General features: G+C 37.9%; 1 protein-coding gene across 4 annotated transcripts in view; it reads left to right on the top strand.

Moving 5' to 3' along the window:
- The first annotated feature begins 832 nt into the window (after positions 1–832).
- The window catches only part of NUP58 (nucleoporin 58), a 37,636-nt gene continuing 12,828 nt past the window's right edge, over positions 833–25,640 (top strand). For 3 of the 4 annotated variants that reach the window (XM_080612869.1, XM_080612868.1, XM_080612866.1), the window contains exons 1-13: positions 833–1,263; positions 5,024–5,163; positions 6,292–6,330; positions 7,761–7,913; positions 8,922–9,056; positions 9,768–9,878; positions 12,524–12,548; positions 12,967–13,032; positions 13,828–14,002; positions 15,060–15,139; positions 15,815–15,933; positions 17,997–18,079; positions 20,750–20,951. In XM_080612869.1, the coding sequence (XP_080468995.1) occupies positions 1,154–1,263; positions 5,024–5,163; positions 6,292–6,330; positions 7,761–7,913; positions 8,922–9,056; positions 9,768–9,878; positions 12,524–12,548; positions 12,967–13,032; positions 13,828–14,002; positions 15,060–15,139; positions 15,815–15,933; positions 17,997–18,079; positions 20,750–20,951 (1,438 nt within the window). In that variant the 5' untranslated portion in view covers positions 833–1,153. The remainder of the gene's footprint in view (positions 1,264–5,023; positions 5,164–6,291; positions 6,331–7,760; positions 7,914–8,921; positions 9,057–9,767; positions 9,879–12,523; positions 12,549–12,966; positions 13,033–13,827; positions 14,003–15,059; positions 15,140–15,814; positions 15,934–17,996; positions 18,080–20,749; positions 20,952–25,640) is intronic. The other variant, XM_080612867.1, reaches the window with a different exon arrangement.

Here is a 25,640-nt window from a genome sequence, read left to right as displayed (position 1 = left end):
GCTGTTTTCATACTTTCATACTATCTAAATTAGAACTGGTTCAGTAAGGCAGGTTTTATACAGAATTAACCTCTTTTAGTAACATGGACTTCATAGTCTAGAACTTGTTTTTGAGTGGTAGCATCTACAAGGCTCTTAGTGACAAGATTTAGTGGTGGACTTGGCAACCCTGGGGTAATGGTTGGACTTGATCTTAAAGGTCTTTTCCAACCTACTTGGTTCTATGATTCTATGAGTTATTAAAATCATACTGTGAAAGCATCACTCTTCCCTTTTCCTGTTACGCCAATATATTTTGTCACTTCATGGCCTGTCCAATCAGAAGAATTTGTTGGCAAACAACTCTACAGAAATCACTCTGTAAGTGCCATTTAACAGTCAACATTTTGGGGGCTTTAATTTCTTTAGCACATTCAAAGCTAGGCATGAGTAAACATCAACTAAACCACAAATTACAGTTAACTATGCCTGAAGCTCTGCCTCATGTAAAGGACAGCAGTCAAATCACCCAGAAATGGTCTCGAACATCATTTCAGCAAACACTATCTGCGGCCACCCATAGTCTTCAGCAGTGACAGCGCGGAGCAGCAGAACAGAGCAGGGTGTGCGTTGCTCGGCATGCTTTGAGGGACTCCGGAGGTAACCATATGAACTTTTCACAGCGTCACGGTTTATCCAGCCACTCAGGTACATTTAAATTGCCCGTGGGGCCGCGGACAATTTAAACGTACCTGAGAAGTACATTTACTCGGGGCTTCACCCGCGGATGCTTCCGCCTACCAAGGTGTGCCCCTCCCGAGCGCCACACCCCTGGCCGGCGGCACCACCAGCCTTGTCCCAAGGAGGCTGCACCGGCCCAATGGTGCTGTGCGGGTGGAGCGGCGGTGCCGTTCCACACGTTACTGTCGCTTTAAGGGCCGGCGGGCGGTTCGGCTGTCCCGTGGTGCATTGCGGTGGGCGCGCGTAGGGAGCGTGGCTGGTGTCCGCGCGGTCGCTGCCGCCGCTCAGTTCGAAGTGGTCGCCGGGCGCGATGAGGCTCTGAGCAGCCATCGACGCGCCCGAGCAGGCCGCTACTGCCCTTCCCGGATCCCCCCCTACTGGGCCCGCTGCAGCCTCTGGGCTCCGCTCTGCGGCCGTTCCCGCAGCTGCCGCCATGTCTGCGGGCTTCTCCTTCGGCGCGGGCACCCTGGGGTCCGCGGCGGCCGCCGCCGCCGGGACAGGAGGAGGGGGCGGGGGCTTTTCCTTCGGAGCCGCCACGCCGAGGTAATGGGGCACCCCACCGCTCGGCCCGGCTCAGCCCGGCACTGAGGCCGCCGGTGCTCCGCGGGCCTAGCCTGGGCCAGGGCGGCACGCGTGTTTGTGCGTGTAAGCGCTGGGAGGGGGGACGGGGGCGCAGACCCCGGGCTCTGTGTCTCGATGCTTCTCCTGTTGCTGCCGGAGGGCCCTGGAGGTCCGGCACTCCTGGCCTAGAGGGCCCCTGATGCTCGGATGAACTGGCTTCACCATTCCCCTACCAGCGCGCTGGGGCGGGGGAGCCCTGCCTGAGTCGGCGGGTTCGTCACATGAGGATCGATCTGTTCAGTGGCTAATAACAAAGTGGGGTGCTCTTAAAGTTTTGCTTTATTGTGGCATTGTGTCGGAGCAGTGTGTCTCCACGGTTATCCCTAAGGTTCTGAATGCAGAATGTGGATCCGTTCGTATCTAGGTGTCAGCAGCCAGTCTGATCTTGTGTGCGCAACGTGGAGCTTGTTGATGTCAAAGCCCAAATGCTTAATGTTCAAATCTGACATTCCATATTTTTTCCCCGAAATTGGGTGCAGCTTTATGTTTTATGACATAGATAACCTTACATTTGGTGTAGTGTGTTGGCGTAAAAGCACTTCACTGTGCTTTGATATGCATGTGACATACAGCAGGCTCTGTACTAAAGGTATTATTGGTATTTAGATTTCTCAGAATAATATGTGAGTCTTTGATTTGGTTGTTTTTTAACTTTTCTACTTACTTTGCTGGGGTGCAACTGGCCCAGCAAAGATTTTTTTTTTTTTTTTTTTCTGACCAGCTTCCTATTATGCCTCTGTTGAAGATAGGGCTGTTGCAGTGAAGCTTTGTATTGGAGTTTTTCCTAAATCTGATCAGGCAAAATCAATCGCTGTAATGTAACCTAAACGTGCAGGGTGAGCTGCTCAAGGAAGCTTCAGATATTTTTGAAAATATTTCTCTGACACAGTTTCCAGGAGGTAGCAATGGAAGGGAACAGTGCATCTGGAACTGAGAGAATATCTCTGGATTAAATGTCAGTATTGGTTTTTGGAAGCCCATATGAGTGGGAATAAGTCTTGATTCTCTTCTAATACTCTTCTCATCATGACCGACTGATGATGTGCTTGTTACCTGGGGTTGGTTTTGGTCGTGTTCTTTTTTTTTGTTTTGGCTGGTTTGTTCCCCTGTACTCCATCAGTAAAGCTTATTTGAAGTTGGTAAAGAACTTCCGGGTTTTTTGTGTCATGCCTGTTTAATGCAGATTTCCTGTGATTAAAATGAGTGAATTAAAATAATGCTTGTTTATTCAGAAACATCATTTTAAATGTATTGCTTGAAACAAGGGTAACTCTTTTGTTGGTCAGCACCTGTTAAAAACTGCCTATTGAACTTAAATATATTTATGTTTGGGGTTTGGGTTTTTTGTGTGGTTTTTTTTTTTTTCCTGTTTTAGCTGGCTTTTTAATATCTTAAAAAACAATAAGCAAAAGTTTAACAGGTGACAGTTGATAGCAGTATGGTACTCTGCATTTTTATTCATGTATTCTTAAAAGCGGGACAAGTTGTTAGGGCTGTTGGTCAAGATGTATCACAGAGGAAGAGGCCTTTTTATTGGTGATTGCTTGGAAAGAATCTTGAGCATCCCTATGGGATGATTTGCTTGAGAACATGCTTGAGACGAGGAAGAAGCTGTTCTTCTGAGTTGGGTCTAGACAGTATTGCCAGGTGTTGGGAGAAAACAGGCTTTATTGTGTAGTCTAAACGTAAGTATTATTCATCAGTGTGACCAGTTAAAGATTGTATTCTGGTGGCCCAAGTGATATGGCAGCCTGCCCAAGTCCTGTATTGCACCAATAGTTCAGGTACTTAAGGTCTTTTTTGTTAATCAGTGTTCTCTATAGTGTGCTCTAGCCAGGTGCTAGAATGCTTTGTTCTAGTTCTGAAATCAGAATTGAGACCTGACTTAAGTGACCTTCCATCTATTGGGAGTAGATAGTCCCTCTGGCACAGGCTTTCTTTGCTGGTGAGAATGCTCAGTGCCATTATTTTATGTCTCCATTTTGGTTTCTGTCTATCTTAAAAACCAACCAAATGAAAGCCTTAATTTTGGCAAGGGTCTTGGGGTTTTTTGTCCTATAGTGCTGAATTGCATATTTTGTACCTTAGTTTTCTTTTGCTGGGATGCTGAAACAAGAAGAATTTTCACAGAGGAATCATCTCTAAACTGGAAAAAGATGAGAAACTCTTGAATGGTGAGAGAAGCACAGTGTTGTAAGTTCTAAGTTTACAAGCAGGTCATGGTGCTATAGTTTGGTATGTTGAAATTCTGAGAATAAAGGACCCTGAAATGCTTTGGCTCCTGTGGAGTTGAACAGTTAATGGGACTGTGTCCTTCTAAGCTTCATGACCCCTCTGCTTCCTGCATTATTCAAGAATAACTTCAAGCTAGATTTTGAACTTGCAGCCAACTTTTGTTGGGCTTGCCACAGTCAGTTTTGTAGATATTTTTGAAAGTTTTAAGGTAAAAGCTAATTGCAGCCTTTTTTTCTAATGATTTGTATTTAATTTGTTATGCCTACAAGCTGCCTTCATACACAGAAAAGTTAAGGAAATAACTGAACAACTGAAACAGAAAATTATTCTTGACAACTGTTACCCTGAAGTCTAAGTTGCATTTTGTTTCAGTTCTGCTGTTGTACTTATGCAAAACGTTATTTAAGGTAGAGAGAACTTACCTAGTTTCTAACAAGGCTCACAAATGGAAGCAGGAGGGTACTGCAATTAAATTATCCACTTGATCTTTCATCAATTTAAGAAGAAAATTTAAAGGTTATAGACTCATCTGGCTGCTAGTACCTGTAATTAATTGGTTAGCAATAGTCATGATTATTATATTCCCCTGTGTTTTGTACAGTAGTTTAGTGCTTTTTCTGCTAAATGTAAAGCTTGTTCTCTATTTGCCATGAAATTTCTAAAATAAGTAGCCTTATTTAATAAATAAAAATGCTTCATTTTCCTGGTGATGACTGATCTCTGATCTCTCCTTTGTCTGTCTTCCCCTGCATGTGTGAAAATAGCTCTGATAGTTTATTTCTGTAACTTTCTGGCAATATACTCAGAAAAAAGTATGGTAGCCATGAGTCCTCCTTGGTTGGCACCTGTGCAGAAGGATAGCATTTTGCTTAGAGAATGAATTCATGCATTTGGTGGTATATAGGGCAAAGTTGTACTGTTGCTCTAAATGGTTGTGTATCTGCTTATCACTTTAGAAAGAAATAAAAGTAACATTGGTTGAGGTTTCTGGTCAGAGGTACCTAACTGGACTTGGAACCTGCTTTGAAAAGATGTTTGTGTGGGTTTGTTGTTTTCTTTGTGCTGCCTTCAGTGCTTGTTTTCCCATTTCAGTAGTGCAGAGAGAATATTTATTTATTTATAAATATATTATATTTATATAAATACAAAACTAATGAGATGATAGAAGGCTTCAAATTTCCCACTGGTCTACCAAGATGCATCAGCTCAGCAAGGAGTTGACAGCAGGGCAGCAGTGGGAGTTACATAGCTGTAGAAGGAAAGAGGGAGATCACCTTCCTCTTTCTGTTTGGTGGCAGTGAGCTTGGTCTTTGTCTTGTCGGGCTGCATCTTGTGTGGCTTGGGAAAATGAATGGTGGCATGGGAAAGAAATTGAGTTAAGGGGAGGGTGGGTTGTGGATTTTTTTATTTTGAAAAAATAATTGCTAATAGTCTTATTTTGCAATAGCTCAACAGGAGGACTTAATTTTGGAACTCTGGGCTCTGCCACTGCTACAGCAACTACATCAGCTCCTTCAGTGGGCTTTGGGAGTAGCCTTTTTGGATCAAAATCAACCACTGGCTTTACACTAGGAGGCACCAGTACAGGTAGGAAGAAAAAAAATACCATACAGCAGAAGTTTGAATCAACAGTGAAGAAATATATCATACGTACACAAAAGCTGGTTCATCATAATGTGTTTGCTTTTTTTTTCCCCAGTTGTTCTGTAGCTCAGCATGTTACTTGTGTAGCTTTGTAAAAAAGGCTTCATTGGATAGTTTAAAAGCTCAATCGTTGAGAACTCTGCGCTACCAATGCTGCAGAAACACAAATGCAGTTACCAGAAAACTATTCCTGGGCCTGTGTGTAAATTGTTCCTTAATTTGAATCCTCATGTTTTCTAGAAATTCAACTCTTTATCCAGGATGTTCAAAATCAATATTTAAGATTGAGGTATATTTTGATCTGAAAAATACTGTCAAACATTGTGAGATTGTTAGTATTTGTAACATGATGTTTGTAATCCTGCAGTAGTAAACATTTCTGGGGTTGTGTTTTGGATTTTTCCGTGTTAGCAATATGCATGAAGAAACTTACTAGTATTTTCTTAAGTCTCCAGTTCAGCCTATGAACATAAAGGTGTATTGGAGTGCAGAAGAATAAAGCTTTGCTGACTGGGGTTTTTGTTTCAGCCATTATGCAAACTTCATAAATTTTACTTTGATGCCAATATTGCTAGACAAAATAGTCTTATATTTTTTTCTTGTACACTTGTATGAGTATTCAGGGGAAGTTGTAAGAATCAATCTACTAGAAATAAATTCAAGAGTAGACTGAAAGCTTGTATTACTGTGTTTGGCTCCATTGGGGTAATTTTCTTTTAGCTCTCAATGATTCTTTTATCATCTAATCATTTAGGGTGTTTTTTATATGAAATGGCGTAGCACTGTGTTGAAAATAATATCTTTAAATGTTAACATCAGCTTCACTATTAGCAGATTCTCATAAAGAAAAGTCAGTTATGCTTTGATTTCTGTTGCTGGTTCTTACAAATACTGTTTTCTCTGTTAATATTGTTTTGCTTTAAACATACCACAGAAAAAGATTGTATAATGGTCTACATATTGTCTCATAACATTGCCTTATTTCAGTGATGTTTTGTGGTTTTTTACTAGCATAACTGCTGTGTGGTCTTTCAATTACTATTCATATTCTGTTTATTTTTGTTCTTAAAGCAGGAACAGCAACAACTATTGCTACAGGACTGGCACTAGGTGAGAACCTAATTTGGATTTTAATCTTATACAGGCAAAAAATAGATCAGCTAGGTCTTTTTTGTAATGTAGAAAGTTAGTGGTAATTTGAGCCTGTTCCCCATTACTAATTGCAGTCTGCTTTGCAGCCCAGATGTTAAGGCTGCAGACCAGAGTGGAGCCCTACAGTTCTGTTCCTTGTTGAAGGATTATTCCATTCCTGTACAACAGCAATAGTGGTCATAGCGAAAAGTTAGACTTTGTATTTATGTCCCTCTCATGAGTTTCATCCTTCAGCAGAGGAGAAGTTGTCAAAAGATTCTTCATATAGAATTTCTTGCTCTAATGAACTTTATGCGAACAGGTCTGGTTAGCAGAATAAAGAGGGTTTAACTGGGAAGAAACTTTGAGAATATTTTACTTTTGTTTCTCTGATGCATCTTCAGCTGTCATTACAAATACAGGAGTATGTGAATAGTTGTGGGGTTTGGGGTTTTTCTTAAACATCAGCAGCTGAGGTCTGAGGAGAAACTGAGCTTGAGTATCACCAAGTGGTGGGGATGGTACTACAGGACAGACTGCAGTCCCAGAACTTGGGAGGCCATACTGCGAATAAATAGGAAAAAATAGCATTGTTAAAGAAGCAACTGAAATGGGCAGAAAGGAGGAACAGTTGCTAACCCAGAACTGTATGTGTGATGCATAATTGCATGTGGCAGTCAGTACTATGCAGATGAACATCAGTTCTTTTCAAAAGCTGAATGAAATGGTGTAATCCAAAACAGACTGACAGCAGTTACTGGAATACTAAGTATGTGGTTTATACACATGCTGTTGTGGTTTGTGTATGTATATGCATACTCCTATTACTTTGGAGTATGGATTCTAGAATGTAAAATATATTCTTACCATGAAAGCATCAGGAAGTGGAAACTTTATCTGCTTTACTTTAAAAATGTTCAAAAGCAAAGTTTGAGGGAATAAGATCTCACATTTTTGTTGTTTACAAATTAACAGGATATGTGCATTCATTTACATGCACATCCCATTGAGAATTTTTAGTCTGTATTTTGGGCAGTTTTGTTTATAGCTCCATTTGGCAATATTTGGTTCATCCAGAAGATGCTCTTGGTGGGAGCTGTTTATATATATATATATATATATTTTTTTTATGGTTTTTTTAGATTGCCATTAGATTTTTATAGTTGCCACTCCATGATTAAAGCCTATTGGACCTCTAAGAATCCTGGAGCAAAATTGCCTATGCAATTAATGTAAACCTTTGAGATTTATCTGAAAGTGCTATGGGGATATTGTACTTGATGCAAGTGATCTTGCATGCTGTGTGCTTGTGATGGTTCTATGGGAACAGTTCAGAAGAAAAGACTAGTTGAGCATTCATTCTCAAATAGAATGTTTTAAGGATGATATTTGGTTTGGGTTTCTTTCAGTTACACCTGCCACCACATCAGCAGCTACTACAGGCTTTAGTTTAGGTTTCAACAAACCTGCAGGTTCAGCCACACCATTTGCTTTACCTGTTACTTCTACCTCAGCGGGTGGCCTGTCATTATCATCTGCTCTTACATCGACTCCTGCAGCAGGTAGGAAAATGTTTAGGGGTTTGGGGGCTTTTTTGATTGTTTAACAACAGAACTTTATTATAAAAAAGTTCTATGCTCTATATTTTTCTAATATTTACTTACTTTTGTGGTACTTTAATGAGAAGGTTCCTTGGACTTCACTAGTTCTAAATTTGGGTACCCTAATACAGATAGATTATATGCTGCCAATATCGCATGATATACTGCCCATAAATCAAAGTCATTAGGAGTGTAGGAAGAGCTGATTTGTCATGTAAAATCATTATTTTTGTTATTGCTAACCCTCCTGAAGTTTGAAAGCTTCCTACTTGCACAGCTGAAAAGTTTGGAAAATGTGTACCTTTTGTGTAGATGGCCTGAAATTGTTACCTAGTAGTGGGAACAATGTTTTCCTCGTATAGTTCTTGTACTGTCACACACCTGCCATCATATTTGGTGGCTAAACTGTACTGTGCATGATGATAAAATTAAGACTAGGGTTCACTTTTTATTCTCATAAGAGTTTGCATTCGAGCTCAGCTATCTGTGTACTCTGTGCTTTGTCCCTTTATGCCTATTGTCTTTCTCTACTTGGTTCTTCCCTATCCTTAGGCTCAGACTACCAAGGAAATGTTCTCCTATCATCTGTCTCATGTAAAATATTCTAATGCTTAACAAAACACTGATATTTCAGCATTTTAATAGAAAAAGTCAATAGTGCTTGTTAGATCTATTATGCTGTAAAATAACGTCTGTGCCAGGCTCTAGATTATCTGATGTTCTGGAGGACTCTCAAAATTTTTATATAGTTGCAGATAAATATGGACTTACTGGGATTATAATATTGTAGGACAAAGTAACATGCAGTTCAAAAGTCTCTATGGCTTTCTTTGGAAAATCTCCAGGGAACAAAACCAGTTATTATCCAGCTGTGATAAAGATGCTGTTCATACCTTTTCATTATTTCAGATTGTCTGTGAAAGTACTTGAATGCAGTGTCTGCATGGAGCTTTGTTGCTTTCTCTGCAGGAACTACTGGCTTTGCATTAAATTTGGGTGGGACAACTGCTCCAACTACAACTGCCTCCACAGGCCTTTCCTTAGGAGGAGCCTTAGCAGGTTTAGGAGGTTCACTCTTCCAGAATACAAGCACAGCAGCAACAGGTGAATGTTATTTTAGTGTTTTCCTTCTGTCTCAAAACATTGACATTAAAGTATGATTGTATAAATTTATAATGTGAGATTTAATTATATAAAATCTTAACACTGTGGAAGAGTAAATTTTAATAGTGTTGCTATCCATGGACAATAAAAAATAAAATCTGAAATCATTGGCTGCTTTCTCATTCTTAAATTCACTTGTACTTACCACTTTTTAAAATGAAAATGTAAGGAAATCTTTGTCATTGATCATAAATGAGAGAGTGCAGTGGTACACAGGTATCTCCTTAAACTGGAGAAGTTGAAAGCTTTTTATTTTGGTGGCTTTTGGTCTGAATAAAATTTTTAACTTAGTCTTGTCATTTCATGGCTTCCTGTTTTTTTTCAGCTCTTGAGGAAAAATTTGTTGTGCTGTTTGGTAGTCTTGGCAACACTGCTTTTAAATTCTAAATAAAGCAGGAAGCAAAAAGATGTTTAAGATGCTGATAATAAGTTAGCTGTCTAGCTAGCTAGTAATGTGAAGAAATTACATAAAACACTTGGGTTCAGTTGTATGAAACTTCATGCAATGTTTTCTTGGTTTATTTGGAATATGTTTTTAATCCGGATGTAAATGGACACTGAAAATGCAGGCAAGATTATATGTACTTTTAGTTTAAAATGTTTTAATTATCAGTATTTTAAGTACAGAAATTTTGCTTGGGTTTCTTACAGGGCTTGGACAGAATCCTTTGGGTTTGACTCTGGGTACAACTGCGACTCCTTCAACTACTGCCAATGAAGGTCTTGGTGGCATTGATTTTAGTAGTTCTTCAGACAAAAAGAGTAAGTTTGTTTTAAATTTATTTTTTTTTTTTTTTTTTTTTTTTTTTTTTTTTTTTTGAGAAAATTAGCAAAGCACTTTAGCAAAGATGTTGTTTTAGGAGTGTGGTATTAAAGCTGACAACTTTAAACTTCTTCCTGCCCTTTTTAAGGCATTTCAGTTAATTTCATTCCTGGATATTGTGCTTTAAAGAAAAACATTCTGGTTGCAAATTTAATGTAACTTCATTTATGTGAAATAAATACAAACCAATATCATACTTGAGAACCAGGATCTAAAGTCTTTAGCCTTTTGAAAGTGAAGATTCAGGGTCATTTGCTGAAAAGCCGTGGCAGATTTCTGAACAGCTGTATGTCAAATAGCCAGTAGAGGGGGGAGCAGAGTTAGGTTTAAGTATTGTATTGTATTGCATTGCGTTGCATGTATGAAAAGGACTCGTTTAAAACCAGCTTTCTCTGACTGTAACAGATCTTTAACTTGGTTTCTGCCTGCACAATAAAAATCTCCTGATTTTAGCTGTATTCAAAAATGTATTTCTGGTGGTGTGTAGTTCTGTTTGATACATCTGTCCAGTTGTTAAAAACAGTTTTAACTGGTAGCTTTAAAGAACTTAACTGAGGGAATATTGAGCATTGACATGGACGCTTATTTATTTTGTTTTCATACTTCCAGAGTAAGCTTAGCTAAAGATGATTCTAAAATGAGCATTTTCTCTAGGGGATCAATACTGTTAATTTAATCTCTTTGCTCAGAAGCCAGATTTTAAGTGAGGTATACCAATAGTTGCAAGAAATGGAAATCTAGAAACTATGCAACCATCTTTACAGGGTAACCTAAGTTGTGGAGGCATAGTTTTTCATACTTGTAGAAGAGATTGCATATTTACTGTCCAAACCAGAATTTTCTGCATGATGTTAATAGGTGTTGTTTTGTCACTCCCAATTTCAGTAATAAAAAGCTTCGATTCCTAGGTTCTTACAGGATTTCCGTTACTGTATTAGGGTATCACAAGGCTTCCATAATATACAAGTACCTTAAAATGAGGACCAGAGAACAACAGACTCAAAATCTACTTAAGTATTGCTTTGCTCAGCTCTTAGGGTGGAAACTTGAATGAGTACCTTAATTCCCCATATGTTGCGTATTTAGGAATGTTTCCCATAATGGATGATGCTGGCTTAAGCAGCCCTGACAAATATCCCTACCTGTGTGCTGCTACTCATTTCTGTCAGTAGAATTGTTTGCACTGTTATCTGAGGAACTGTGGTAAGGTTTGAAGGTGGTGATTTTATGGTTTTGAGTTTATTTCTTTTCCTTGCTAAAGGAATAGAAGGAGGAGATATGCCAAAGGAAAGTGCCCTAGGAACCCCAGGATGGACAGGGACTAGCACCTTTGTTCTCTCCTGGAACTGGTTATAAAAGCTTTTCCTTCTGGAGTCTCTAGACAAACTGTATAGTATTTCTTTAAAATACGGCTGTTGTTACACATATTTTCCTCATATTACTAAAAAGAAGGTAAAAAAAACCATAAAATGTGGAGTGCTTGCCCAGGAAGTAGAAAAATGTGATTGCACATCTGATGTACAGCAAAAAAAAAAAACAACAACCAAAAACAAAGAAGCAAAAAAACCAAACCAAAACCATAGTGGCTGGAAAGAGAGGAAGCAAAGTATATGCTTAGTTTTCTGCCTAATTTTTAGGTTATCAGCAGAGAAGAGAGACCTAAATTCTGGAGTTTATCCTCCCTTCCCTCCAATTTTGTGTAGATTTCCACCCTTCCCCACCTTTAGCAGAAGGCACAGGGAATAGTGTGAGACTCCAGGCTCTCTCATGTACCAGATGATTGAGTCTGCAGGCAATTTAAGTAGATGATGCTTCTAAAAGTAGCTGCTTCTCTTGGCAGGAGCTCTAGCTTACGCAGTTAAAAATGTTTGTGGCACTAGCATTAGCTGCAAAGCTATTTTCTGCCTTGGTGGCACTGAGAGGGATGTAAGGATGTGAATTACATCCTCATGTAATGACTATTACATGAGGTTATTTAATGACTATTACATGACTGTTTCTAGTCATGGCCTTTGTTACAGTGTTGTTGTCAGCTCTGTTCAGAGGCAGTTGGCATCATGATCTGCGGATGCATAGTTTGGAGTGCGTAGGTTGTAGGTAAGCAGTGATATCTTCAGTTCTGTAAAACCTCATTCATTGCTGGGCTTAATGCAACATCAGGGAAGTCCAGTGGCAAATGTTCATTAGCTTTATATTTGAGAGAAGATTCAGATTGAAGTATTTAAATTCAGCAATGTTTTGTGGGTGCAGGTCTAAGTGAGTTGTGGTTGCACAAGCAGGAACAGATTCCTTATGCAACTGGAGTTTATGCATTTGTAGGGACTTGCATAGTGACACAAGATGTTTTGCATTACTCTGTGCCAAGGAATTAGCACCTCTGTTGAACCATTGTTCTTGAAAAGATACTTATCTGTGAAGGGGGAGTGAATTAAAACTGCCTTTCTTTTGTGGCTAGCTTAGTCTGTTCTTGTTACCAAGAGAAATCAAGCAGACTGTATTCATGATTTCTTCCCTAAAATCTCATTAAGGTTGTTTTGTTTGTTTTTCAAAACTTTGTTTCTGACCTACAGTTTTTATTTTCTAGGTGACAAAACAGGAACAAGACCAGAGTAAGTGTCAGATTTTCTTTGCATTCCATGTCTTATTAAAAACCAGCTAAACTACGTATGTTGGCTTTTCTGCTACTTAGATCTTGAAAAGGGCATAAACGTAAATAACCACTTTTGCAATATAGACAATTTAGTAATGGTCATTCATTGTCTTTTCCCATCAAATGCAATATCTATATCTTACCTGGCATCTGCTATAGACTGATCATGTGGTTTGAAAAATGGTTTCTGCAGATGTGTACAATGATTACACCACAGGCTTGGACCCTGGCATAGTATACAAATCCTTTCTAGTTGTGGCATACATGCAGTGAGTGCAAAACTGTGTAATCAGTCACTTGAATTTTTTCATATTTAGTAGTCACGCAAAAAGGTTTGGCAGTATAAGCACCATCTAAACATGTATTGTCTCTTGTAGAGATAGCAAAGCACTAAAGGATGAAAATCTACCTCCAGTAATCTGTCAAGATGTGGAAAATCTACAGTAAGTAGTGTGTGTTTTTTCTTAATTTCTGATGGTTGCTTGGCTGAAGTATTGTATGCTGTCAGTGCTCTGTGACAAAAACACCCTGCTGCAGGCTGCACATAGGATAACTTCCTAGTCCAAGGTCTTTTGGCAGGTTAACCTTGGGAACAGACTACACAGTAGCTAAAATCTTATGCTGGGTGTTTTTTCAGTCTTGCTTTTCCATACATTTATGCAAATGGACATGCCCAACAAATATGCTCTTGCAATCTGATCTGTCTCTCCCTGGGAGTATTAAGCCTGCTGCATGTTCATAGTAGGTATTGAACCTTATGTCCATATTGCGTGTGCATTGTGGATCTTATATTGAATAGGGAGAACTGCAAAAGAGCCTTCCCTCAGGCAGGAAGGAGGCAGGTTGTAGACTAGTCAAAGAGGCTGTATGTCACTGTATTTGTGAGCTGAAAATAGTAATTGCTTTTACATAGGTGCTGTATATTATTTTATATATATAAAATAATAGATGAATGTTAGTTTGTCAGGGTTCAGTGTAACATGTTAAACACTTGCTATTGATGTTTAGGGGATTTTTTTGTTGTTTTTTGTTTTGTTTTTGTTAGGATTTTTTTTACAGTATTGACATGCTAGGAGTTAATACTGTATATGCTATACAGTAGTTTTACTGTTTAGTACTTGATTTTGGAAAAAATAGTGGCTATATAAATAGTGTGTCTGAGAGGTGAACACTTGGGTACTTCAGGTTCAATGTATTATGTTTCTTTCTTCCCCACCCCTTTCTTTTTCCTTCCCCAGGAAATTTGTGAAAGAACAAAAACAAGTTCAGGAAGAAATTAGTAGAATGTCCTCTAAAGCAATGCTTAAAGTACAAGAAGACATTAAAGCTTTGAAACAACTTCTGTCTGTAGTTGCCAGTGGATTACAGAGGAACACTCTTAATATTGACAAGCTGAAAGTGGAAACTGCACAGGTATAATTGAATATATGTTTGTATGTTGATTGTTTCATTAGGATAACTAGACTTCTTTGTCAGTCAAGTTAACACACGTCCAAAATAAAACAGTTGTAAACAAAATGAAAAATGGAATCTCCTCTGATCCATTTGAAGTTACTGAGGCCTAAATCTGTGATGTCAGTATTTTCAGATAAGTGCAACAGCAATGAAATAACTAGCACTAGTCTTCATGTAGTGAACTTGAGTCACACCTCTGTCCACCAGTCTGCATCTTAACTCGAGTTCAAACTGGTTGCACAGTTTTGATGGAGGTGCTTTTCGAGTTAAGTTCTGTACTACTTTTTATTTTGTCTGTTAGGTATTTTATTCTAAAGTAAAATGTTTGATTTTTCTGTGTCTTGCAATGCCAAAAGGAAGTACTCAATACTTGTGCTTTGCCAACAGTTTCCTGTGAAAACAAAAACTTGTTACCAGTATTCTCATATATGTATGATGTGGCTCAGAGTAATCTCAGAACTAGGCATTGAGAAATTCGTAATGGTAGAGTATTATATAAACAGTATTAAACAGAAGGGAATGCTGTAATGTTCATCAATAAAAAGATCATTTCTAAGGCATTTTTTGAACTAGTTAATCTTCTTGTTGTTGTTGTTGTTAAGGCTAAATAATGGGATTTGTTATATTTCTTCTTTTAGGTGTGTTGCTTCCTTGCACTTGGTTATTGCTTTTTAACTCCTAGCCCTCCATCCATAATTGTTGCAGAATTCCTGAAGTACAACAAAAATTACATCTTATTTGACAACTCTGTGCAATATTTCCTCAACTTCTGAGCTTAGTGTCCTTTCATTATCTGTTGTTTGTTCCTTCCCCAAACTTCTGTTGATATTTGCAGTTCTCCAGCTTTCTGGCAGTCTAGTCTTTGAAGAATTTCTGCCAGATTCTGTCACAATGTTAACTTAAATATGTGAAGAAAATATTTCATATGAATGAGCAGTAGATTTGTAACTCTCCTTCTTTTTTGAACACTTCATACAGAACCTTATCTTTTATTAATTTTTCCCTATTTACTTAGGAGCTAAAGAATGCAGAAATAGCTTTACGAACACAGAAAACTCCTCCTGGTCTCCAGCATGAAAATACAGCCCCAGCAGAGTGAGTTACTGTTATTCATAACAAATAGTCACTAGTGTAACTTCAAGAATTGAAGACTTTGGGGAGACCTTACTGCAGCCTTTCAGTACTTAAGAAAGGGCTTACAAGATAGACTTTCTAGTGGGGCCTGTAGCAACAGGACAAGGGTTAATGGTTTTAAAGTGAAAGAGAGTGAATTCAGACTAGATATGAGGAAGAAATTTTTTATGATGGGGGTGGTGAAACACTGGAACAGGCTGCTTGGAGAGGTAGATCACCCATCCCTGGAAACATTAAAAATCAGGTTGAATGGGGCTCTGAGCAGCCTGATGTAGTTGAAGATGTCCCTGGTCATTACGGGGAGGTGAACTATATGGCTTTTAAAAGTCCTTCCAACCTAAACCATTTAATGATTCTATGAACTTCATAATGTGAGGGTTTTTTCCTGCTTCTTGTAACATTTGTACTGAATGATTCATAGAATCAGTGTTTTATTTCTACATTTAATTTGTGTTTATCTCATTGACATGAATAATACAGCTTTTACTCACTTTCCACTAGTTAGAGGGACTTCAGCAATATCAGAACATAACTGTTGCAATTATTTAAATGAAAATTGTCAGCTGATATAGATTGGATTTAAAAAGTGGCAAACTATGAGGCTTTATCATATGGTTTTATTGTTTACTCATCTAGCTACTTCAGAATCTTGGTTGAACAGTTTGAGGTACAGCTGCAGCAGTACAGGCAACAAATAGAAGAACTGGAAAATCATCTTGCTACTCAAGCAAATAATTCACACATAACTCCACAAGGTAAATGTTTAAATTTTAATGTTTCATACTTAAGCATCAAGAAATCTTGTACCTATAAAAAAACTTAAATCTTTTCTTTCATTATTGTTGGCTTTTCTTATTTAATGTGCAGCAATAAGTGTTCAGATAGATTCTGCAGTTGCTCAACGTAAAGACTAAATTCATAAAGGTTATTGAGCTTTTAAAGATGGATCCAGTTTCTGAGGTGTAATTTGTAAGCCTGATTTGTTTTGACATTCACTGTATCCATCTCCCTCCCTTCAGCATCTAGCTGTTATAAGGCTGATATCTGGCACCTCTTGTCTTGCGCTGGGCTGTCTTGACCAGACAGGTGTGAGTGACCGCTCTGCCAGGTCCAGATCAAAATGGGGACTTTTCCTCAGTTTTGGAGCCTTTTAGTATTGCCTTCAGATCTGACTGAGAAAATCTAGTCTTGTTTGATGCCACATTGTTCAGTCTTGGGCCAGTCTTTCTGGTCAGAGAATACTGACCCCTGAACAGTAGTCTTCTGGTTGGTTACCATTCCTGTGGTCATAGACATCTTTATTTTTTAGGCCATTATATGTCCTGCAGCAAGCAGTGATTTCAAGTGTATGTCTTTTTGTGCCAAATGATACTTCACCATCCTGTGAATATCAAGATGTTCCATAGACTCTGGACCTTTTATGCCAAAATCCAGAGAACTGTCCAGACCTAACTTCCAGAATTGAAGACCTTTTGAATCATGAGGGTCCTGTATCTTCCCATGTGATCTTCTTGTCTGTTTGGAGTATGAGAGGAATGTCTTCACAGATTTTTCATCAGGTTTTTCAGCAGTTTCTGCTATAATCCAAAGGTTCCTTGCTTGTGTGGGCAAGGCTCAGTCTGTTGTGCCAACACACTCAGACTGCCTGCAAATGATCTAGTGATCTAGTCAACACTGTTGCGTATATCGGCTTTACCATATGGGAAACCATGACCCAGAATGTCTTGAAAATTTTTAAATGTCTAGTATTCAGTGTCAATAAATTGCCTCTAGACTCTGGAAACTTGTGGCCACTCTTCCTAGATACCACTGCCTCCACAGACCTGCAAGTTGGCATGAGATTTATTCCACAGCTTTGGTGGATTCTTTTCAGAAAGAAATGCAAATTATAATGGTGAAATTCCCTTATGGAGAGGTAGACCTTTCAGTTCAAGAGTCATTGGTAGTAGACCTATGCAATCTTCAAGAACTTGATAGCATTTCAGTAGGTTATACGCATCTTCAGAGGAAATGCAGAAGCTGATATTTTCAGAGTGGAAAAACACTAGAGCACTTTCCTCGTTCAGCACTTTTCTGTTCTCCATTTTGGCACATTGTTTCAGTGCTTTGTTCAGAAAAGCATGTTTTTATCAGCAGATTCTTAATTTTTGTCAAAATGTTTGAGATCTCCCCTTTAATCCCAAAGTTTGTGTTAGTTGGGTCAGTGCACTGAAAACACTTTTATATCTGTTTGGGAAATAGAAAATCCTAAATATTAAGACTTTATGTAAGCAAGAAGCTCTCCATAGTGTTTCTCTGATGTGCTTGTGGGTAGTGCTAGAGTAAGAGTTCCTGTGATGCTTGTTAATAATGTCTTTAAAATGTAAGTAAAGCTTCCACTCTACTGCTTTCTCTTAGGTAAAATCAACTGAACACTTAACTGTGCTTTAAGTCAGAGTGGAAAATGCACACAAACATAAGAAAATCTTAGTTAACTATACTTACGTAAAAACCAGTGAAGTAAAATGTTACTGTGTAATTAGACAAAGTTAGGTTAAATGATATTTTTTCAGGCTTGCTGAATGATAAAATCATAGGAAACTGATTAGCATGTGAATAAAAATCAATCTGAGAAAACAGTACTTCTCAAAAGCAAGTTCGAAGCCCTTTCAAAAAGCAGGCCTTGGGTGACTTGTGCTACCCAATTGCTCATAACGTTTTTTTTATAGACATGGACTTGTTCTCATGGAATTGTTTTTGTGCTTTGTGCTGTATGAGTTTTGGGTGCACTACTTGTAGTATGGCTGTTGCTTACCAATATTTTATATGCCTCTTGCAGATTTGTCTATGGCAATGCAGAAAATCTATCAAACGTTCGTAGCTTTAGCTGCACAACTTCAATCAATACATGAAAATGTAAAGGTATGTTGTTTTCATGTGTTCTATGTATTTAGTGAAACAACTACAAAGAGTCACTTTTTGAAAATACAATATATATTCAGGTATTCTTCTTTTTTTTTTTTTTTTTTCCCTTCTGTTAAATTAACTGCTTTGAAAATTTTCGTACTATCCCGGAGAAGTGCTTTGATTGAAAAAGTAGCTTCTGTTCACCTGAAGTCTAATTTAAATTATTTACTTACAGGGATGATAACAACTGACGGTAATAATTTAGGTTACAAAATGTTTTTCGTTTGACTACTTTTCCTTTCTAATTGCTGATCAGTTTTTGAAATGTCTGTCTTTGAGCTCATGCTCACATGTTTTGCTTTTTGCCCAATGACCTTTTGATCTCAAGCAAAAGTGATCTAAATCTGCTCTTACACAAATAGGTAACAGAAAAAAGTAGGCATTCCTATGTAAGGTTTCTTGTCATATAAGAGAATTTTGGTGAGAGTTGTGTTCTGGCTTTTTCAACCTGGTTATCATGGAAAGTCGTATGGATAAAGAGTACTGTGGAAAAAATGCTGATGCATTGGAAGTTCTAGTTAGGCTTGGTTTTACTATTATGGGCTCCAGCTTGAATTTCTCATTACAGTTCTGGACTGAGAAAATTTCAATGTCTTGCAATCAGTAATTTTTACTGATCTTCAGAACCCCTTGGAGAAAAGTACAAGTGTTTAGGATTGTTTCTGCTAAGTGGCTTCCTTAATGGGAACTAAGTGGGAATTATTTTAATTGCTTGCACTGCATCATGTTGCTTCTGTCAGTGTGGATAGTTGCTGGTTGATAGCTACCTGCCATCAGGTATTTGTGCTGAGTTAACTCGGTTGTGTACCAGATACAGAATATGTCAGCTCCTCCATCATTTCAACAGAATTACACAAAAGAGGATCCCAGATGTGTTCTGGCCTTTTCACTTCTGAGATGCCAGTGTAGCCTAAAACTCATGCAGTGGTCTGTGCAATGATACTTTTTTTTTTGTTGTTGTTGTTGTTGCTGCTTTTCAGTATGAAGAGCTGGATTAGTATGCACGTAAAAGCAATAGTATCTTCAGTACCTTGCCAGCATAACTGAATAGGAAAGACTACTTCAGCTTGAGAGTATCCTATTGCCTGAAATTAAGGGGTTGGTTTGAGGATTTTCCTTTCTTTGGAGAAATTCTGAGATTTAATCTGGACATGAAGGCTGATATCGTGAGGGACTCAATTATAACTAAAGCTTCAAAAATCAGGAAATTAATCTACTGCTTAAGTGGATCTGTCATTCTGACTGTATTTTAGTTTATCAGATAGGAGAGGAGAGCAGCTTTGAAACTGCCGTCTGCCTTATTTGATGTTTGTGATATGGTTTGTGAAGGCAGACCTGTGACCACAATCCATTGTTTTGTCTGAAGTTATAGGAAAATACAGCCTGAAACATCTTTGCACAGGGCTGGTTGTTAAATATATTCATATTCATATATGAACATATAGATACATTCTGTATCCAAGGACAGTGAAGAGTAGAATGTGCTTGGGTGCACAGTTCAGGTAGAGAATGTAATTGAATTATTTTGCATAGATTAGCCTTAAGAACTGCTCTACAATGTGTAATGGCATTTGTCAGTATGGCGTATTACATCTCATCAGAGTTCTGCAGATGTCTTTCTTTGCCAAAGACGGCACTCCTGGTGTGATAATGAGTCATTCTTTCTCTCCCTCTATTTCCTGCTGTTGCTGATAGCTTTAGGATTACAGGTATTCAAATCCTGAGTCAGTTTTTGGACTGTAAGCTTCTCTTCTCACAACCAAACATATCCTTAGCTAGGAACACAGGACTTGCTATGCCTTCTGTAAAATTCAGTTGAACCTACTTTGGCTTTAATAAATTCTTTACATTTAAAGATTATCTGTTAGAAGATGGAAAGAATTCTTTAATTGAAGGCATTTGTTCTTATGTTATCTGAGGTATTTGTAGTTCCCTCATCTGCAACAGATAGAAATAGCTCATGATGAACAGGCTAAGCTAGGTGTTCCCACATAAAGTGGATTTAGATGGGGGAAGGGGCATGTAGGCAAGGGGAGAGGGGACACAACGCAACAGCTTTGGGCTGCTTGTTAATCGAAAGCAGAATGACCTATTGCATTTCTCAGAAACAAGAGTGAATTCTAAAATTCTAGTAGTTTCTTTAGATTTGTATTAAAAAAGAAATACAGGTGAAGGTGAAGAGAGCAAAAGCAAACTACATGCAGGAAGGATAGCACTGAAGAAAGTGCATTATTTTGAATTTATAAGCTAGTAGTGTGCCTGTATTTTGCCTCTTTTATCAGCTAGTACAGCAATACAAATTGAATTGTGCTGATTCATATCAACTCTTAAGATATTGGACTTTGGTACTGTTCAGTACATTACTCTGTAATGCTTGACTGCTTTGCAGAATTTAAGTAAGGAACTGTTCTGGCTGTAGCTGATGCAAACCAGTTCTCTCCAGCTCATAGCCTGAAGAGATCCTTTTAGGATGTGGGGGGCTATTGTTTTTATCTTCTTTTTTTTTTTTTTTTCTTTTTATGGAAATGTTATAAGCTTTTTAAGGAAGTAATATCTCTTTCCTTATTAAGTTAAGGTTTTATGTCAAATACACTGAACTAAAATGGCTTCCCCCACCCCCTTCAGATGCTCAAAGACCAATACCTTGGCTACAGGAAAACCTTTCTGGGAGATGCCATGGATGTGTTTGAGGCAAGACGAACAGAAGCTAAGAAGTGGCAGAGCGCGCCACGTGTTACCACTGGACCGACCCCTTTCAGCAACATACCAAATGCAGCAGCTGTTGCAATGGCTGCAACACTTACTCAGCAGCAACAGCCTGCTACAGGTCTGAGTGCATTCAAGTTATAGATTATTAGTGTTACAACAGTAGTAAATTTGTGTAAAATTTTCTATGAAGTCTTCCTTTGTGTTAGACTAAAAATCTAAACGTTGTAATGATCAAAGTTACTGAAACATAGCCAATAGAAAAATGCAGGGTAGACTTAGCAATAATTATACAGCAGATACTTAATCTTGTGAATTTACTTGTATTAGTGATATTTACTGTATTGTTCCAACTTACCCCTTGGAATGTGAGTCTCCACTTCTCAGTAACATCTCTGAATATTCATACTATAGCCTCTTCCCAGAATTGTATGGTTATAGTAAATTATTTCAAAATGGTGAGGAGAGAATATCTAAATGCATATTACCTTTTTCTTATGTAAAATTAAGAATGCATTTTTTTTTTTTATATAGCACTTTGGAACTATAAAATGAAAAATGCTGTAGAGCAGGAAAGATAGTGGAGCAAACATCTTTAGAGTAGGAAGACAGATGCCTGACTTATTGTTCTATAGCTAACTCCTTTGTCAGGGTGATGTTGGAGCAGTTTTTGCTGGCTGTTCTGCTGTTACAAATAAATACTAGAGAAAGTAGAGTGGATCAGTGGTTCTGTTTGTGCATGTGTGTAAGAGGAAGACCAAAACAGAGGAAACTCATGACCCAGTGCTAATGCAGAATGGATGCGTATGGCAAAGGAGATAACTTGAGGCACCTTAGTTGACATTGCTATGCTAACCAACACTTTACAGAGAGGATTCCTGAATGTAGGGGGTTGAATTGATAGTTAATCATTTAACAGAAATAAGATAAAATCCATTTAATTTTACTTGAACATGGATATTCACTAAATTATGAAAATCATAGGTAACTTCATTCTACCATCTATTTTCTAAAATGTTTTTTATCATAGGCGTACTGAAAATCATATTAGCATGTTTTCCATCTCTTGTGTTACAGTAGCAGTCTTATTTTGAATGGTTTTAGAGACCATGCAGCAACCACTCTAAGTTTGACAAATTACTAGGGTGTCCTTGCCTTTTCCATAAAAGGAAAATATAATGTGCTTCCTGCTCTGGCCCTTCTAAACAGCAAGGAGATGGGTTTAGAAAACAAATATGCCAAAATATTTTTAATACTACAAAAAAAATGAAGCCTTTATGAAATGTTTTCTAGATTTCCATCATAAATCACAGTCTTCCTGTTGCTGCTATGTTAATCTGTGAAAATTTTGTAGAAGTGACATCTGCAGGAGTCCGACTTTTTAACAGAAAACATGAGATAATAATGTCATGCTTCAGGGGTTTTAATGCAGATAGAAGCTTGGCTTGTGCAGCTTAATGTTGCCAAAGTAGTTCCCTCTTCCTTCATCTTTTTCCTTCTCATGTTTGTTTCGTTAAATACTCTTCATGGTCATTACAGGATTATTTGTATATGAAAGTCTTATATTTAGAACATCACATTTAAAGTTATACATGCAGTTTTCATGAATTGAGGTGAGTGGTTTGAATTTCCTCTTTATTAGTCCAGATTCAAGAGAACTTCAGTAAATTGATGCCACTTATGGCATGACTTTGTGAATATCCTCTTAAAAGTAGGAGTGAAGAGGGGCAGAGGGGAGGGAAAGGCAGAATTTACCTGTACCAATACACCTGAGGTAAGGTGACTTCGTACCTTGAAGTATTTTGTAGTGAAAGGAGCAAGTGGGAGTGCGTGTAGGATGGTTTTGGGGGTAAGGGTTTTGGTTGATTATTTTGGCAAAGTATTTCAAAAGCCAAAAATGTGCCAACTACAAGAGTGAAGCAGATAGAACAAAGCCATTAACTTGCCAACAGAAGTTGGCAAGCATGCCAACAAGTGTAGACAATTGGTCTACTATTTATTGGGTTGGAATGCTGTTATCCTCCATGCAACTCACTTGAAGATCTGGAGAACTAGAGGTAGATTGATGTTTTGAATAGCACTTCAAGAGTACTTTAAAACTCTTGGAAACTGGGGTTCGATGTGTCTTGAAGTCATAATTTCTGTTCCTCTAGCTGAAAAAGCAGGACCAGTCAGGCCTGAACTATTCCAGAGTTATCTTAAAAGTCTTAAAAGCTTGCTAGAAAGGAAAGTTTCACAACTTTCCTAAATGACTGATTTCAGTGCTTGACTTTTTCCTAACAACTTACCTGAAACTTCGTAGCTTCAGATTAAGGCTGCCACTTTTTGTTTTACTCTTAGTGGAAAAGAAAAAATCTGTTCTTCCAGTTTTGCAGGAACTTTAAATATTTAAATAGTGCCTCCTCTTTTTTTGAGTTTTCAGGTGGCCATTTGCTGCAGCAAAAGTGCAAATGTTTGCGTATTTTAACCTTGTATTGTGTTATGGCTGATAAACTATCTGCTAGAAGTTAGTCATGCATATTTGTTTGCAAGATCTAGATCTTGAAGAGTGGGATAGATGAAGGATTGTAGGAGGTTATGAGAGAAAAGACTATGAAATGAGGTATATGTAAAGGAGGGTAGGGAATGTATGTGTAACACTTGACCTGCTGTTGCTGTTCTTGAAGATAAGAATAAAACAAATTAACCTGGGCTTTAAAGTTTTTGACTAAAATCTACTATACGGTACTCCAGTATTGTGGGATCAGGATGGTTAGTCTCTTTAAAAAAAATATTTGATGTTTACATGGTTAAGTCTATTTTGTAAGATTAATTTAGGGTTAGTTACTGGGTGTTTTTCCTCTGGAAAAGTTAAATAATTTATTTTAAATATGTGTTCAGAAGTCAAAAGTTTAGTAGCTACATCTAAGCTGTGGGATCAGGGAATGTTTCCCCAGTTCCTGGGTGTAGATATGCACCCTGTTTATGTTCTGTCTGTATGCCAAGGCATGTCTGGCTTCTCTTGAAATAAATAAAGCCAGTGGATCCTGGCCATATGGAAGAAAGGGAGCAAAGATGCACTCCGCTGGTCTCCTGGGATAGATAATCAGGACACCAGGACTGTGGTGTGCACACTGGAGCACAATTTTTGTGCGTTTTTTTGATGCTAGATTTATTGTAATTATGCTCAAGTCTTGCCTGCACACAACCTTTCTCCCTAGTTTAGCACTTTGCTCTGAGCACAGTTTTATTGGTAGCAGTGAGGCTGGTCATGCATTGCACAGTAGCAGCTAGGTGCCTCACCTTCACCTTCCCTGAGCAGTCTTGAACAGCATGGAAGTTAAAATGAGGTGGCTAGTCTACCTGTTATTATTGATGGGACTAAAGTAAAAGATTTTAAAGGAAACTAAAGCCTAGTGAACCAAGAGCTGTGAATGTGTGAGGCTGAAATGGGACAAAGTTGTCTTAAAGAAATGCTTTTCTTCAAGCTCACCTTTCCTCCTCTAAAAAAAAAAAAAAGTACCCTCACAACAACTTAGGTACTCTCTCCTTAACTTGTGAAGTGCAGAGTTAGTCAAAGCATTATCAAGCTATTAGTACACTTTAAGCTTTGACTTAGTATGAGATTGAAGTGCTCATGGGAAAGGATACTGAAATCTTCATAGCACTTAAATTTTGTGTGATTTGATATTAACCTTGGTTAAAATTAGTCAGTGTGTTACTGTGTCAGAATCAAATTTAAGTTGTGACATTAAATTTGTTCACTGTTAGGACCAGCTGTGATTTCAAAAAATTGCAGAATGTCACTATAGGGAATCTGGCTGACCTGTCTGGGCTCGTAGTGGGTCCTGTTCTTTAAACTGAAGTGCTCTATAGGGCAAATATATCTATATCAAGTTTAAAAATGTTAAAATACTTGTTATAATGAATTTGTCTCGTACCTATAATAGCCAGAAGTGCCACTTTTTGTTTGTTTGGTTTTTTGCTAGTACTTTTGGCATTGAAGAATCTTTATTACTAGTTTTTTGCTATTGAAAATTACGTTTACTTACAAAAACTGTAAGTAATGATGATGCCTTCAGAACGTTATGGTACAAAATCAACAAATATCATATGCTGTTGCTCAATGAAAAGCTTGTTAGCCTAAAGCATAAGATCCTGTTTTATGTGATCTGAGGTGTTTTTTACTGGCTCTAAAAAAATGTTGCATTTGGTAAAAAGCTTTGCCTGGAGGACTGAATTGTTTTGTTTTAAGGTCTTCCACTAACAGTGCCTCCTACTGAGATAGAAACCTGTGTGCTTGGGAAGGAACTGGATATCTGATTTGGGGTTCTTCTAGTGTATTAGATGACTGACTTGTGTAGGGGTTTTTGTTTCTTTTTATTGATAGCAATTTTCTTACTTTTAAAGAGCTGCTAGGGATAGGGGTATCAGTCTTTAAACTGGAAGTAAACAAGTTTATTTTGAAATTAATGGGGAAATTTGTAATTACAACATCTGATATACTTTTTAAATTGAAAAAATAATTTGGTTTTCCCAGCCCATTCCCTGCTAAGCAGAGAGTGCAAGCTAACAACTTTAGTTGCCCTTAAAACTTAGTTTAGCACTACTTTGAAAATACAGATATCATTCAGCTTGGATCACATAAGAATATTGTGTTCCTAGCAGAAATGTTACTTTTCAACATACAGTGCCTTTCACTTGATTCAAAATGATTTTCCATTTAAATCTTCAAATACTGAAATGATTTTTAAAAGCTGGAAATATTTACATTTTCAAACTCTAGATAAATGTTAGCAATAGGAAACTTCATAGTATGAAGAGATTTTGA

Source organism: Psittacula echo (genome assembly GCF_963264785.1).
Source record: "Psittacula echo genome assembly, chromosome: 3".
In the NCBI taxonomy this organism is placed as follows: Eukaryota; Metazoa; Chordata; class Aves; order Psittaciformes; family Psittacidae; genus Psittacula; species Psittacula echo.
Note: the sequence above shows the minus strand (reverse complement) of the source record. Positions and strands in the feature narration are given on the sequence as shown.